The following is a 12,382-nucleotide window of genomic DNA, read 5'->3' as shown; positions in this document are numbered from 1 at the left end:
TTTAGCTAAAAACTTTTCAGCACTGGGAAACTTCGTTACCATACTTGCATAATTTGTACGTCTTCAATTAATTGGGTGCAGAATTTATGATAGAAAAAAACACTTCACAATTATAATTACGTTTTATTCTGTATATAACTAGGAAGTAAAAGACATCAGTATCGTTAAGTTGTAGAAATACGCCTGAAAATTCCTTTAGTTTGAACAAAACCAACTATTCTGAGGAGTGCCTTGAATTTATGAGTTCACCAGACAAATGAAGTTGTCTGCAGACGCATATCAAAGTGCTTACTTAGTGACTGACAGGCAGTGTCTAGTTAAAATCTGGCTTCACTTTCGACGCCCAGTTGCCTGTCAACTTATCTGCTGACCACACAAATAAAACGATTTGGCATGGCTACTTAATGCCCTGTCCCTCAGCTCATTTGGCAGAAGATGGCGATGGCCAGACAAGGATAACAGGATACATGGATACTGCGAAAGGGGGGATGGCAGGACATGTGTCTGATGCTTATGTGTTAATTATCGCCGGCCCCAAGGGAAACCCTACTCAAGCGGTAAATGGCTGGGAAAAATATTCAAATTTATGCCTGACTTGACTTTTGGTACGTATCACAAATGCCTATGTTGTTTATGCAAATTGCCAGGCCCGCTCTCACACACACACAAGCGAACCAACACTGGCATGTTGGCCATAACTTCCGCCAACCGCAGCAGATTCTCCACATCCAATTTCTGGCCAGGGGGAGGGTGTAATTTGTTTTGCATAGTTCTAGGCGCGTGCTGGAATTTATTGTTTCTCTGTTTGCCTCTAGCTTACAAAATCACACTCGAAAAAATGGATGCAGATATGAATTAAGCGCACCTAAGCACTTTTTAGCTGTTAAAACCTATAACGTATATTTGTATTCTTCACAGAATTTTAAATTTAATCTCTCATAACACAAAAAAAATTATGCATTTTTGTAATTAAATAAATTACTTTATTTGTTTCCAGTGCAGTCCAACCTTGTCTTTGTTTTCCTTCTGTCTGGTCATCAAGGCTGGCTGCGCCTGCTTTATCTGTTATTTTTGGCCAACACACTTAATTCGGCCCTCGCAAAGGTTATCTAAACATCAGTCCAGCTCAACTCATATTTATGTTTTGGCTTTTAATTTATTTATATACCGAACGCATTTCCATTGCAACAACAGTCCTCTGACCTATCTATCTATTACTTTTTATGGCCGTCTTTGGAGCAACTAGCTTAATTTATGTTCGACTCATTTGATTAATGTGTTTTGTTGGGCAGAAAATTTACGAGTCACTAGCGTAACTATTTGAGGTTTGGCCTTTGCTTCTTTTTGTCTTCTTTTTTTTTTTTGCCAAAAATTTATCGACTCGTTTAGTAGGTCACTTGTCAGTGGGGCTAAAAGATTACCAAGACTCATTCTGCTAATCTCTTATTAGCCAGAGCTATACATACTTGGCTTAAATTGAGTTGTCCATCGGGTAGTTGAGGATAAATTCTGAAACCAGTTTAACATCCATTATGTCAGCCAGTTGGTCTTTATTAGCTCTACGCTCCACGTTTTCATAACCGACCGCAATTATGTTGGCAAATCTTTGGCAATTTTTCATATTTCTACACCCACTCGCTCCCGAATTTCCACTCAACAGTTTGTCAACAGCATGTACACACAGCTCGTTTTGGTCGTAATGCCGGGCTTTTATTAATTTCAATTTGTGTCAACATCAACGCCAAATATGCACGGACAAGAGGGGAAGATTTAAGCCAGCTGATGACAAAATGTTTGGCCATTAGGCGAATTAAAGCGCAGTCCTTAGCAGTGTCCTTTGGTTTTGGCTTTGGTTAGAGGACAGTTCATAAACCGGCAGCGACCAGCCATTGTGGCTGAAAAGCCGCACCGACCACGATAAAAACCATGATTGATGTGCTCGGCTTGACCCAAATGCATGTTTTTATGCCAAAATAATACGCTCTCATATCCTACCAGCTCAAGTGTCCTTCTCCAACATATATATAAATATATGTATGAATTTTTATAGCAGAAATAGTGTCCAGGCGACAGAACAATATGCTTTGGCAGAGTTCGTTGACCTGGGAAACTTTCTGCTAATGCCTATTATCTGACCATTTGCCGGCTGAGCACGCTGCGTATACGTAATATGGAATTTAATTTTACTTTATGCAACTTCTTCGGAGCCAAAACACTCAGGCACAATGTAATCGCTATTAATGAATGCCCTGAAAAGTGCGAAGGAAACGCAAACAAACAAGCAGCCAAACAAAACACATTTCCACATCCACACACACAGACACAATCAGAATGCCACACGAAAAACCCACACACTCTAAAACACAAATGGCACTACATGCGTAAAAACTTAAGCCAGCAAAGAAACAACAACCAAGTCAACAATGGTGGCCGAGTGCCATGTGCTCCGTGTCCTCGGCTCGGATGCTTTTTAAATATGAGCTACGAAAATAGAAGTTGATTAAGCTTATGGCGAAAGTATTGCGAACTCTTAAGTATCCTATAAAATCCTTTGTAGTCGCTATTTTCGATATTAAATGGATTTTGCTAATCCATGACCATCAGTGCTGATTGAGTTTCTGAGCCTCAGCAGAAATCCAAAATATTTGCAATTAAATGATTAACATTTTTATATTTAACTTTAAGAGTATATATTAAAAATATTGCCTGTTTTAAGTTTTTATTTTAAATTTGTAAGGAATATCAATTTCTACCTCCAGTTTTTTTGTAATATTGTATCGAAACCAACTTTAAATACAATATAGTGTACATTGGGACCACCTTCTCTGAATTGAAATAGAGTCCGCAGGATATACTATATTTTGTGCAGGACCGCCGCGAAGTTCTTGTAGCCATGAACTGATTTATAAGCGCAGTTGCCGTTGGCCGTTACAAGTGCAACAATGGGTGTGGGGCGTGGAAATGGCTCCTTTTCTTGTGAAGCGAAATTAATTTCCCATTGCCTTTGTTTGTGGCCACCCATTTGTCTTTGTTGCTGCATTTTACGATTCGCAGGCAGCGGTTGAGATTTGTCAGCACGGTCGATTTAGTGGGATTAAAGCCGTGAACCACGAGCCCCAAAGCCGCACAAAGTGCACTTAAAGTCGCGAGGAGGTCCTCTTCTGGGTTAAAGAAAGCGGATACCATCATTTTGCAGCGCGTGGCTCTCCAGTGCCAAGTGGGTTCTATTGTTATGGCTGTGCCACTTAATAATCAGACATAATAGTTTGCGGCAGATAAAGTTGCTCCATAGCTCCAAGTGAGCGGCAACAGGTGCTCTGCAAGAATTGCCTTTTAATGAGGATTTACGGTTGCTGTGGCGGGTCAAAATCCCCATTCTTGCCCAGCTCTGCGGTCTTATCCTGCATCCTTTGCCTTCGGCCTGTGCGTTCAACTCTTTTTCCTTTGGCTGAAATTAAATTTCGCACTTTTAATGTTCTCCCGGCAAAAAAAGCAATTTCCTCGAGGTGCAAAGCCAAATTGAAAAAGGCATAATGACTTGCCAAAAAAGGGCAAGTCGCACAGACACACACGTAAAAATGGTGGAAAAGTAAGCAAAAAAAAAGGCAACCAGAAATGGTCGATCATTAAAAAAGGCTTACAATGTGCCGTTTATAACATTTTTATGGCGCCCACAGCATGGGACATAATAAAAATCTAAAGCTGTCTAAAGGAAATCTGACAAAAGTTATTTTGTGTTAAAAAGAGTACGGGAATTTATTACTCTTATTTTTTTTATTGTGCATCCGTCAATATGGTGCGGATAACATTCTATATAGATTTGCCAATAAATCATTGTAAATAAAGCAAATAAATAAACTAATATAAACACCTTTATGTTCACCAATTATTCATATAAAGCGATACCTATGACTATTCTAGAGCAAACGATTTTACTTCCGCTGAGTGTAAAATACATGAATCTGTAAAGGCAAATATTTTCGATGACTTCTTGGTTTAAATAAAGGCAGACACGTGCGAAAATTTTCTAGCAGAAATGCTGCTGAGCCAACATCAAATGGGAAAAAGTTTTGCAACGCGTGAAGAGTTCCGACTGCCTTAACTTTACTTTCTAGAAAGTCATTCTAGAAAATTGCACTCGAGGTGGAGGGCTCAAATCCGATAAAGGCTTAAAGGAAACGAGCCAAGTCATTTTCTGGTAAAACATCAAAATCAAAGTCCGGATGGAGAGATGTAAAAATGTTGACTCCTGACAAATGAAGGCAGCCACATTTAATAATGAACGCGACACCGGCAAATAATGAAAAACGGGGCTGTGCGAAAAATGAGTAAAAATAGCCGTTTTGCTCGTTTGTTGATTTATGCGCCAATTTGCGCAACATGATGAACTGGCTTGCCAGACGGCTAACAGCGCCCAAAAGTCGCCGGAACAAAATATCTTCATATATATATCTTTCTATATATAAAACTCGCACTTAGGCCGCAACAAAAATAAAGCAGACAAAAAGTGAACACTGCAAGTATGGTATGGACAAAAAGTTGTAGCATAAGGTGGGGCGTCTTCAGTCTGAGCGCAGTTCCAAGGACGAAGCCTGTCAGGATTTCAGCTTTTTTCGGGACAAGTTTACTTGGCCTGCCCTTAAGCAAGTCCGCATCAACATCGGTGTTGGCGTCAGACTGCAAGACCCCGAGGCCATAATTCAAACTTACCTTCAATGGACGTGGGCATAGGGGCAGATGCCTTAAGAGCAAATTTAATTTGCAGCAAAAACTTTGAAGATACCATGAAGAGATCATTAGTCATATTAGCATATATGCGATATTCTGCTATATAAACTGCATATGAAGAATATTTCATTTTCTTCAGTTAAAATATATATGGCAAGCACGACTACTCACTGTCACTTCTACACTTTACTCGGTTAAAATTTTTTTTTTTAATATTAAAAGCTAAACTTAAAAACAAAATAAATTACTTAGGTGTGATATAAATTTAATAGGAATTAAGTACTCGCAATTCATTATCCATTGAAAACTAGTTTACTATATAATCATTGTTATAATGTTAGATTTGGGTGCCACAAATTGAATTTTAAATGTCTGAGACATAAGTTCTATAAATTAAATACCAATCCACGTATTTTGGGTTGTGAAGCGGCCTTAAAAGTCGAAAGAAATATTTCTCGGAGTGCAGGTCCTTCATCTTGGCAGCAATTTCCTGCTGGAATAACGGTGGCTGTCTGCCTTCCATCACGTCTGTGTGTGGGTGAGCGTCCACGGGTGTTTGTGTGCAGGATGTCGTGTTGTCCTAGTCTTGTTAGTACTGAACTGGAAGAAGCAAACTTCCGCCGGCACATCCTGCCCGCCGCTCCACCCAGCTTGAATTCATAGCTCTATCATTTTTATGGCTATTTAAAGAGCCATAAACAAGGCGTGTGTGTGTGTGTGTGCTTGGATGGCATTAAATTGAGTTTTATGCGTGATTTCCGTGCTTAACACTTTGTTGACAATGAACTTGATAGGCGTTTAATGAAATGTGACCACACTTTGTTCTTTGCACTCTTCCAGACCGAGCAGTTTGCGGTGCTCTGGATCCTGTTCACCGTCATCGTCCTGGGCAATTCTGCCGTTCTGTTCGTGATGTTCATCAACAAGAATCGCAAGTCGCGGATGAACTACTTCATCAAACAGCTGGCGTTGGCAGGTGAGTTTTGGGATTGGGGCTGACCTCTGCCCTGGCTTCTAATGCCCAGTACATTATTTCCAGATCTGTGCGTGGGATTGCTCAACGTCCTCACCGACATCATATGGCGCATCACGATTTCGTGGCGGGCGGGCAACCTGGCCTGCAAGGCCATCCGCTTCTCGCAGGTCTGCGTCACATACTCGTCCACCTACGTGCTGGTGGCCATGAGCATCGACAGATACGATGCCATCACACACCCCATGAACTTCTCAAAGTCGTGTAAGTTAAGTCGTCGGATGTAAAGTTTTCTAATTGCCAAATGTTGTTAGCCAAAGATGAGCGCTGTTTGTGGCTTCTGCTTGCATTGCTTGGATAATTTTGTTCGAGAATTTGAAAAAAATATACAAATTTAAGTTAAATTAGAAATATATTTCACTTAAATATATTTTGAAATTTCATACTTTTAGGGAAAAGAGCCCGTCACCTGGTGGCTGGCGCGTGGCTCATCTCGGCGTTGTTTTCGCTTCCCATCCTGGTTTTGTACGAGGAGAAGCTCATCCAAGGACATCCGCAATGCTGGATTGAGTTGGGTTCACCGATCGCCTGGCAGGTGTACATGAGCCTGGTGTCGGCCACTCTGTTTGCCATTCCTGCGCTGATCATATCCGCCTGCTATGCGATCATCGTAAAGACGATTTGGGCAAAGGGTTCCATTTTTGTACCCACGGGTAAGATATCTTCTGGTTATACATATTGCCAAATCGGAGTTCCCAAAAATATTTGTACTTTATTTGTTATTTATATTTTAACAGAACGTGCTGGTTTTGGAGCCGCACCTGCCAGGAGGGCCAGCTCTAGGGGCATTATTCCACGGGCAAAGGTCAAAACGGTCAAGATGACATTGACCATCGTGTTTGTGTTTATCATTTGCTGGTCGCCATACATCATCTTTGATCTGCTGCAGGTCTTTGGCCAGATTCCTCACTCACAGACCAACATCGCCATCGCCACCTTCATCCAAAGTCTGGCACCGCTGAACTCGGCGGCCAATCCACTGATCTATTGCCTCTTCTCATCGCAGGTCTTTCGCACATTAAGGTATATTAAGATTTCATATTAACAAATATTACATATTTCCTTATGTTTTAATATTACATACTTCAATATTTTTATATTTATTTTATTTCCAGTCGCTTTCCGCCCTTTAAGTGGTTCACCTGCTGCTGCAAATCATACCGCAACAACTCGCAGCAGAACCGCTGCCACACGGTTGGTCGTCGGCTCCACAATAGCTGCGATTCGATGAGGACATTGACCACTTCGTTGACGGTTTCCCGAAGGTCCACCAACAAGACCAACGCACGTGTGGTCATATGCGAACGTCCCACCAAGGTGGTAACCGTGCCAGCCATGTCGGAGGTATGATAGCTGGCCCACACCAGCCGGAAAAGATCCGCGTTCTCGATTCATGGTCCCACGTCCTTTAGCGACGCGGAGTTCCTCTAAATGGGAACAAGGACATCCTGTGAATGCACCAGAGGCTTAGACAATAAGTTCGATAGTTGTACCAAGCATGGGTTAAGCCAAATGTATGTCTCTAGTCGTAAGTACGCCAAGTCTACGCTACGAATTTCAAACCTATTTGTACTTCGCAATCTATAATTAAGAAACCATTTATACGGCTTTTAATTAATTCTTAAATTAAAAATCTAAAGTGTCAACAGTGGTCACTGAATCTTTTCAAGATTTTCAGTTTCTATTAACTTTTAACTAAAACACCCAGTATAATTTGACTTTCTGGATAACATTGATACAAAGGTTTTATATATCCACAAAACTTACCTGAAACATTTAATTAGGCCATTCTTGCAATCAATTTTAAACTGGAGAAAGTCATTTAAGAATATGGTAAATTTTTTCATGTCTTTGAAAAACTATTAAGATATTTATGACATAACTAAGAATCTAGGTTTCAATCCATTATTAGCTCGGTTTAGTTATACTCTCTTTAACAGACTGATTTTACTTGTGTGTGAATCGCGGCCATTTATTAGAAATTTAAAATGCATTTCTTTCCAGTCCTAACTAGCTACTAAGGCCATTTAAATTCCAACTCATCCGTGTATATAGCCACCCGTAATGGTGGATAAACATGCCCAAGCATCTTAAACCAAAACCCATTAAGCATAAGTAGACCATAAGAGTTAATAACGTTGTAGTCAATTTGGTTTAAGCTAATATTTATTTCATAATTATGTGTGAAAGCAGAATAAAGGCAACGACTTCAAGAATGTCCCGCATTTTCATTCATTTTCCTGGCACGCGCTGGAAAATCTTCTTTTCAGTTCGCCCCACTGAACAATGGGCACAAGGACGATTTTTCGCCCCCACACCATTTATAATTGTTGCGATGATGTGGTATTGTTTGTGGCCTCCACTGACGTCACTGTTGAAAAGTCAACATCACAAATAAATTGAGCGACAAACCGGGCAGACAATGAAAACATATTGGTTGCTGTGGGCTCTGCAAACAGCCAAAGGTTATGTGCTTTACTCTTATTGTCGGCAAATGGCAAATGGCAAATTTACCATGCCAACTCGGGATATTCATTCTGTTTATGTTTGTTTTGAGGCTGGTTAAATTCATGAGACGCATCAACCCTTGCGAATTTACTTGCTCCACTTCCTGACTGATATTTAATCGGTTGGGCGAGCAGATGGAAACTATGGTTACTTAATGGCATGGTTGGCAAATAAATTCATTTCAGGTCCTTTTGCACGAATACTTTTCCCTGTCGGCCATCCGCCTCATTGGACTCGACGGAGGAGGAAAAATCCATTAAGAAGCTTACTTCGGACGGCGGACAGTTGCAAAATTTTTGCAATTATGATTTTGCAATTTATTTAATAACTTTTAATTGAAATGCTATTAGCGAGTGAGTAAACAATTCCAAAGACCTGCGAAAAAAATATGTGGGAAATTATTTACTTAGGTTGGTTTATTTTTGCTTAATTGATTGCTATTCATTCTTATTTGTCATGGATTCTATAATATAAAATGCTGAATTTGTGAAAGAAGTACAGAAAGAGGATAAATAAATAAATATATTTGTATAATAAATTATGCAAATAGGTAGAAAATAACAATTGTTTTCCAGCAATCCCATTTTGGATTTATCTTTCAAAATAAATATCTGAAAAAACCAAGCTATTTAATATCAAAAGAGCTAACGTCCACATAATGCGAAGGCAAAGATTTCATTACAATAGCATGAGCCACCAATTTTAAATCGATCTACATCCTAAAAATTCGTCAAAAAAGTCATGTTTCCAAATTACTGCTTTACGAAATCGGCCAGACAGTCGGGCTATGATGTTTTGAAGAGAAAGGTAGTACGGCATTCCTCTCCCTCAGTGACGTCAGCCGGCAGGAGAAGGACTCGCCATCGAACGGAGCGCCAACGGAATATATCCAAGTCGAGCTCTTTGCGGGACAAGGATTCGTCCTCAAAGAGCGTAGGATTCCGGGAAACACCCGTGATTTGTTCGAGTGAAAAAGACACTCGCAAGCTTGGTGGCGACGATAAAATGACCACCAGTCCCAGCAACGACCCCAATCGCGATCTGCAGGAATCCTTCGCCGACTTCTTTAGCATTATTCACGACAATGTCCTGGAATCGGTACAGGATGCTGTGCAGCGAATGGTGTCCAAGAGCTTTGAGCAATCCGTGGCCAAAATGGAACGACTGTCGAAGGACCTACAGAATCAGGAGGCGATGCTCAATAAAATCTATCACGATGTCACCAACAGTAAGTTCAGCTAATTATTTTTATTGAATACAACCCAATTATTATAATGTTAAAAGCGTAGTAAACAGCTATTTCACAATTTCACCTACGTCCTTAGAAATTGCCGCTCAGAGTGAAGCGAGCTTGAACCAATTCAAATTCGTCACCCAAATGCTCATCGACAATCAAACCGTGCACTACAGAGCGCTCAATCAAGCGAAGGCGAACAAACAGCGGCGCAAGGAAGAGCAAGATCTGGAAAGGGACCGGAAGTTGGAACGAGAACGGAAGCGGATGTGCGCTTGCAAGGAGGTGCGAAATGCACGGGTTCGTAAAAGTAGAAGTTCGAGTGTGGAGCTCTTAAAAAGAAGCACTGGTGGCGAGGCAAAGGAACGAGTGCCGAAAGCCCCGCAACATCAATTGTGCCAACAGCAGGCGCCATTGGTTTACCACTTGTACAATTCCAGTACGGATCAGGAGTCTAACGCCAGGAGCAATCAGTTGTCCCGGTCGTCTTCAAGGCATGCAACTGCTCCTAATCTCCCAAGCCAAGCCACTTCTTACAGCATGCCAGACCTTTCCGGCCGTACTTCCCCCAATCCTATGCGGTTTAATCAGAAGCAGCTTGCCTCAAAGGACTCTAGAAGCAGCTCATCTCGATCTTCTAACCACAGACAGGATAATATTGTCTGCCTTCCGGCCATGACCTATCCACCTTACGTCCGCAATTGTCCAATTCCCCGGCAAAAGTTAATCCGCAAAACTGGTCAGAATAAAGGCAAATAGAAGTAGTCTTTTATGCAGCCCCTGAAACATAAAACTCTTAAGACACCCAATTGCATTGCACGTATATAGGAATCCAAAGAATTGGGAATCTTTTTCGTGTTTTGCAATTGGTAGTCTTAGCAGTCAAAGCAAATTGAGACATCAATTTTATTGTAAAAATTGTAATAAAAACCAACTGTTTTAATTAATCAAAAAGAATGCACCTTTCTTATTTATTTACACTTTTTAAGCAACCAATGTACAAGCCTCTTAAACTCTTATTTAACTTTTAGGAACAAACAAAAACTCCATCGTATTATTAGGAAATATGTTGATGTATGAACTAATTCATACTTATCAATAGGAACAAAACTGTTAAGCAATGGTAACAGCAACCGCAATGCTCATTAAATCGCTTAATCGGAACTTTCACTGAGCTTTGGTACCTCAACTTTCTTGAGCTCCACGCTCTCATAGTAATTGTTTTTTCGCAAGTAGCGCTGAACAACTGGAGCCAAAAGATTCTCATCAACGTTCTTGATATCCTGACGTCCGTACACGAAAGTAGCCAAGTTTGAAGTTATAATTGTAAGTAGGGCTCCCAACATAGCGTATAACAGGAATGACATGTGATATATAGAAGATCCACTGTGAGGTTCGCTGATAGAAAAGATGTTTGATTAATATAACATATGTTATCGAAAACCCCAAGTGTACTTACTATTCCGAAGTGGAGTTCAAGTAACGATTCATATCGAAATCATAGTCACACTTTTCCACGGAAACGGGCAGCTTGGTGTGTCGGAAGGATCCTGTTATGTTGGCAATTTGAGCATTAACCGCTATCCAGGCCATGGTCAAAAAGGAGGCAATGCTGCCTATGAAAACGCACTGCAATTAAAAATATATTATATAAATATCATAATATTTAAAGTTGTGTTCTTACCTTTTCGCCCACCCATGGCATTAGCATTCCCACCGTGAAAATGCCCAACATCGGTCCATATAAACTTGACTGAAGTGTCGCCGACAGTTGCAGTACCATGCCCAGCTTCTCAACCACATAGACCATAAAAATGGAGCTTATGCCAAAGGTTACCACCACCACTCGCATGGTCAGAGCCACGTGGTTCTCCTTCATCGATTTTCCCATGCGCGGCTTAACAAAGTCCTCCAGGATAACAGCGGCCAGAGAGTTAAGAAGCGTGGATAACGAGCTCAAGGCAGCGCTAAACACAGCTGAGACAAAGAGTCCTGGCAGACCAGGCACAACTCCCAGCACCCGCATCACTAGCAGGGGAACCAGCTGGTCCCGACGTCCTGCAAGCTAAAAGAAAACTGTCTTATGAAATGCCGAACCAAAGTACAATCTATGTACTTACTCCTGTAGACATAGGATCGCAATCGTAATAGGTGGCATAGCACACCAATCCCACATAGACGCATCCCATGTAGAGCAGTACCAGTCCAATGGAGAATGTAAAGAGGGTCTGTTTGATGGCTTTCAGGGATGGCAAGGACATAAAACGTTGTACTGTGGCCTGATTGATCGAGGTGCTTTGCAACTTAAAGAAAGTTCCACCAACGAACACAGAGAGAACACTCAGTCGAACTGTGGGATCCAAACTCCATCTAGGCCATTTGCAAATGCATTAGAGGATGTTAAAATATTTCTCAATTTCCACTTACTCCGGGGTATTTAGGCGTCCGCCCTCCTGATTAATTCTCCACACAGTTCCAAATCCTCCCAAATCCAATGTTCCCTTAATCATGATCACGATTAAGGATCCATACATAATAACGCTCTGAACCACATCCGTGTAGACCACGCCCTTAATTCCGCCCACGCAGGTGTAGAAAGTACAGATGATGACCACTATTGGAGTAATGGTATGAATACCTATTCCGGACACTTGATTAAAGGTTAAAGCGGGCACATAAACGGCAATGGGAAGCCAAATAATCTAAGATAGTAAAATCATATTAGGTAAGTTTTTTTTGTGTTATATACTTGTACTTACCGCCTTGAGAACAAATAAGCTAGCTCCAAACAAACGCATTCGCCGGCTAAAACGTCTCTCAAAATACTGAAAGAGTGAGTGTGTATAAGTAAGGATTCGTCAAGAATTGCTGATCATAGA

At 41.0% G+C, this 12,382-nt stretch overlaps 3 protein-coding genes across 3 annotated transcripts in view; 2 read left to right on the top strand and 1 right to left on the bottom strand.

Annotated features, from left to right (window-relative positions):
• The window catches only part of LOC117144305 (cardioacceleratory peptide receptor), a 32,695-nt gene extending 24,741 nt beyond the window's left edge, over positions 1–7,954 (top strand). Inside the window, exons 3-7 of the mRNA XM_033309416.1 lie at positions 5,569–5,704; positions 5,768–5,965; positions 6,154–6,414; positions 6,499–6,784; positions 6,877–7,954. Of these exons, the coding sequence (XP_033165307.1) occupies positions 5,569–5,704; positions 5,768–5,965; positions 6,154–6,414; positions 6,499–6,784; positions 6,877–7,111 (1,116 nt within the window). The 3' untranslated portion in view covers positions 7,112–7,954. The remainder of the gene's footprint in view (positions 1–5,568; positions 5,705–5,767; positions 5,966–6,153; positions 6,415–6,498; positions 6,785–6,876) is intronic.
• Positions 7,955–8,907: 953 nt separating this feature from the next.
• LOC117144306 lies at positions 8,908–10,437 on the top strand. The gene is made up of 2 exons (XM_033309418.1): positions 8,908–9,497; positions 9,595–10,437. Exons 1-2 carry the CDS (start codon positions 9,011–9,013, stop codon positions 10,260–10,262), a joined length of 1,155 nt encoding a protein of 384 aa, XP_033165309.1. The 5' UTR covers positions 8,908–9,010; the 3' UTR covers positions 10,263–10,437.
• Positions 10,438–10,466: 29 nt separating this feature from the next.
• Positions 10,467–12,345, bottom strand: LOC117144304 (sodium-coupled monocarboxylate transporter 2-like). The gene is made up of 6 exons (XM_033309415.1): positions 12,263–12,345; positions 11,931–12,205; positions 11,624–11,873; positions 11,188–11,568; positions 10,963–11,132; positions 10,467–10,901 (listed from the first exon to the last, which is right to left on the bottom strand). Exons 1-6 carry the CDS (start codon positions 12,299–12,301, stop codon positions 10,658–10,660), a joined length of 1,359 nt encoding a protein of 452 aa, XP_033165306.1. The 5' UTR covers positions 12,302–12,345; the 3' UTR covers positions 10,467–10,657.
• Positions 12,346–12,382: the final 37 nt, after the last annotated feature.

This window comes from Drosophila mauritiana, chromosome 3R (genome assembly GCF_004382145.1).
Source record: "Drosophila mauritiana strain mau12 chromosome 3R, ASM438214v1, whole genome shotgun sequence".
In the NCBI taxonomy this organism is placed as follows: domain Eukaryota; kingdom Metazoa; phylum Arthropoda; class Insecta; order Diptera; family Drosophilidae; genus Drosophila; species Drosophila mauritiana.
Note: the sequence above shows the minus strand (reverse complement) of the source record. Positions and strands in the feature narration are given on the sequence as shown.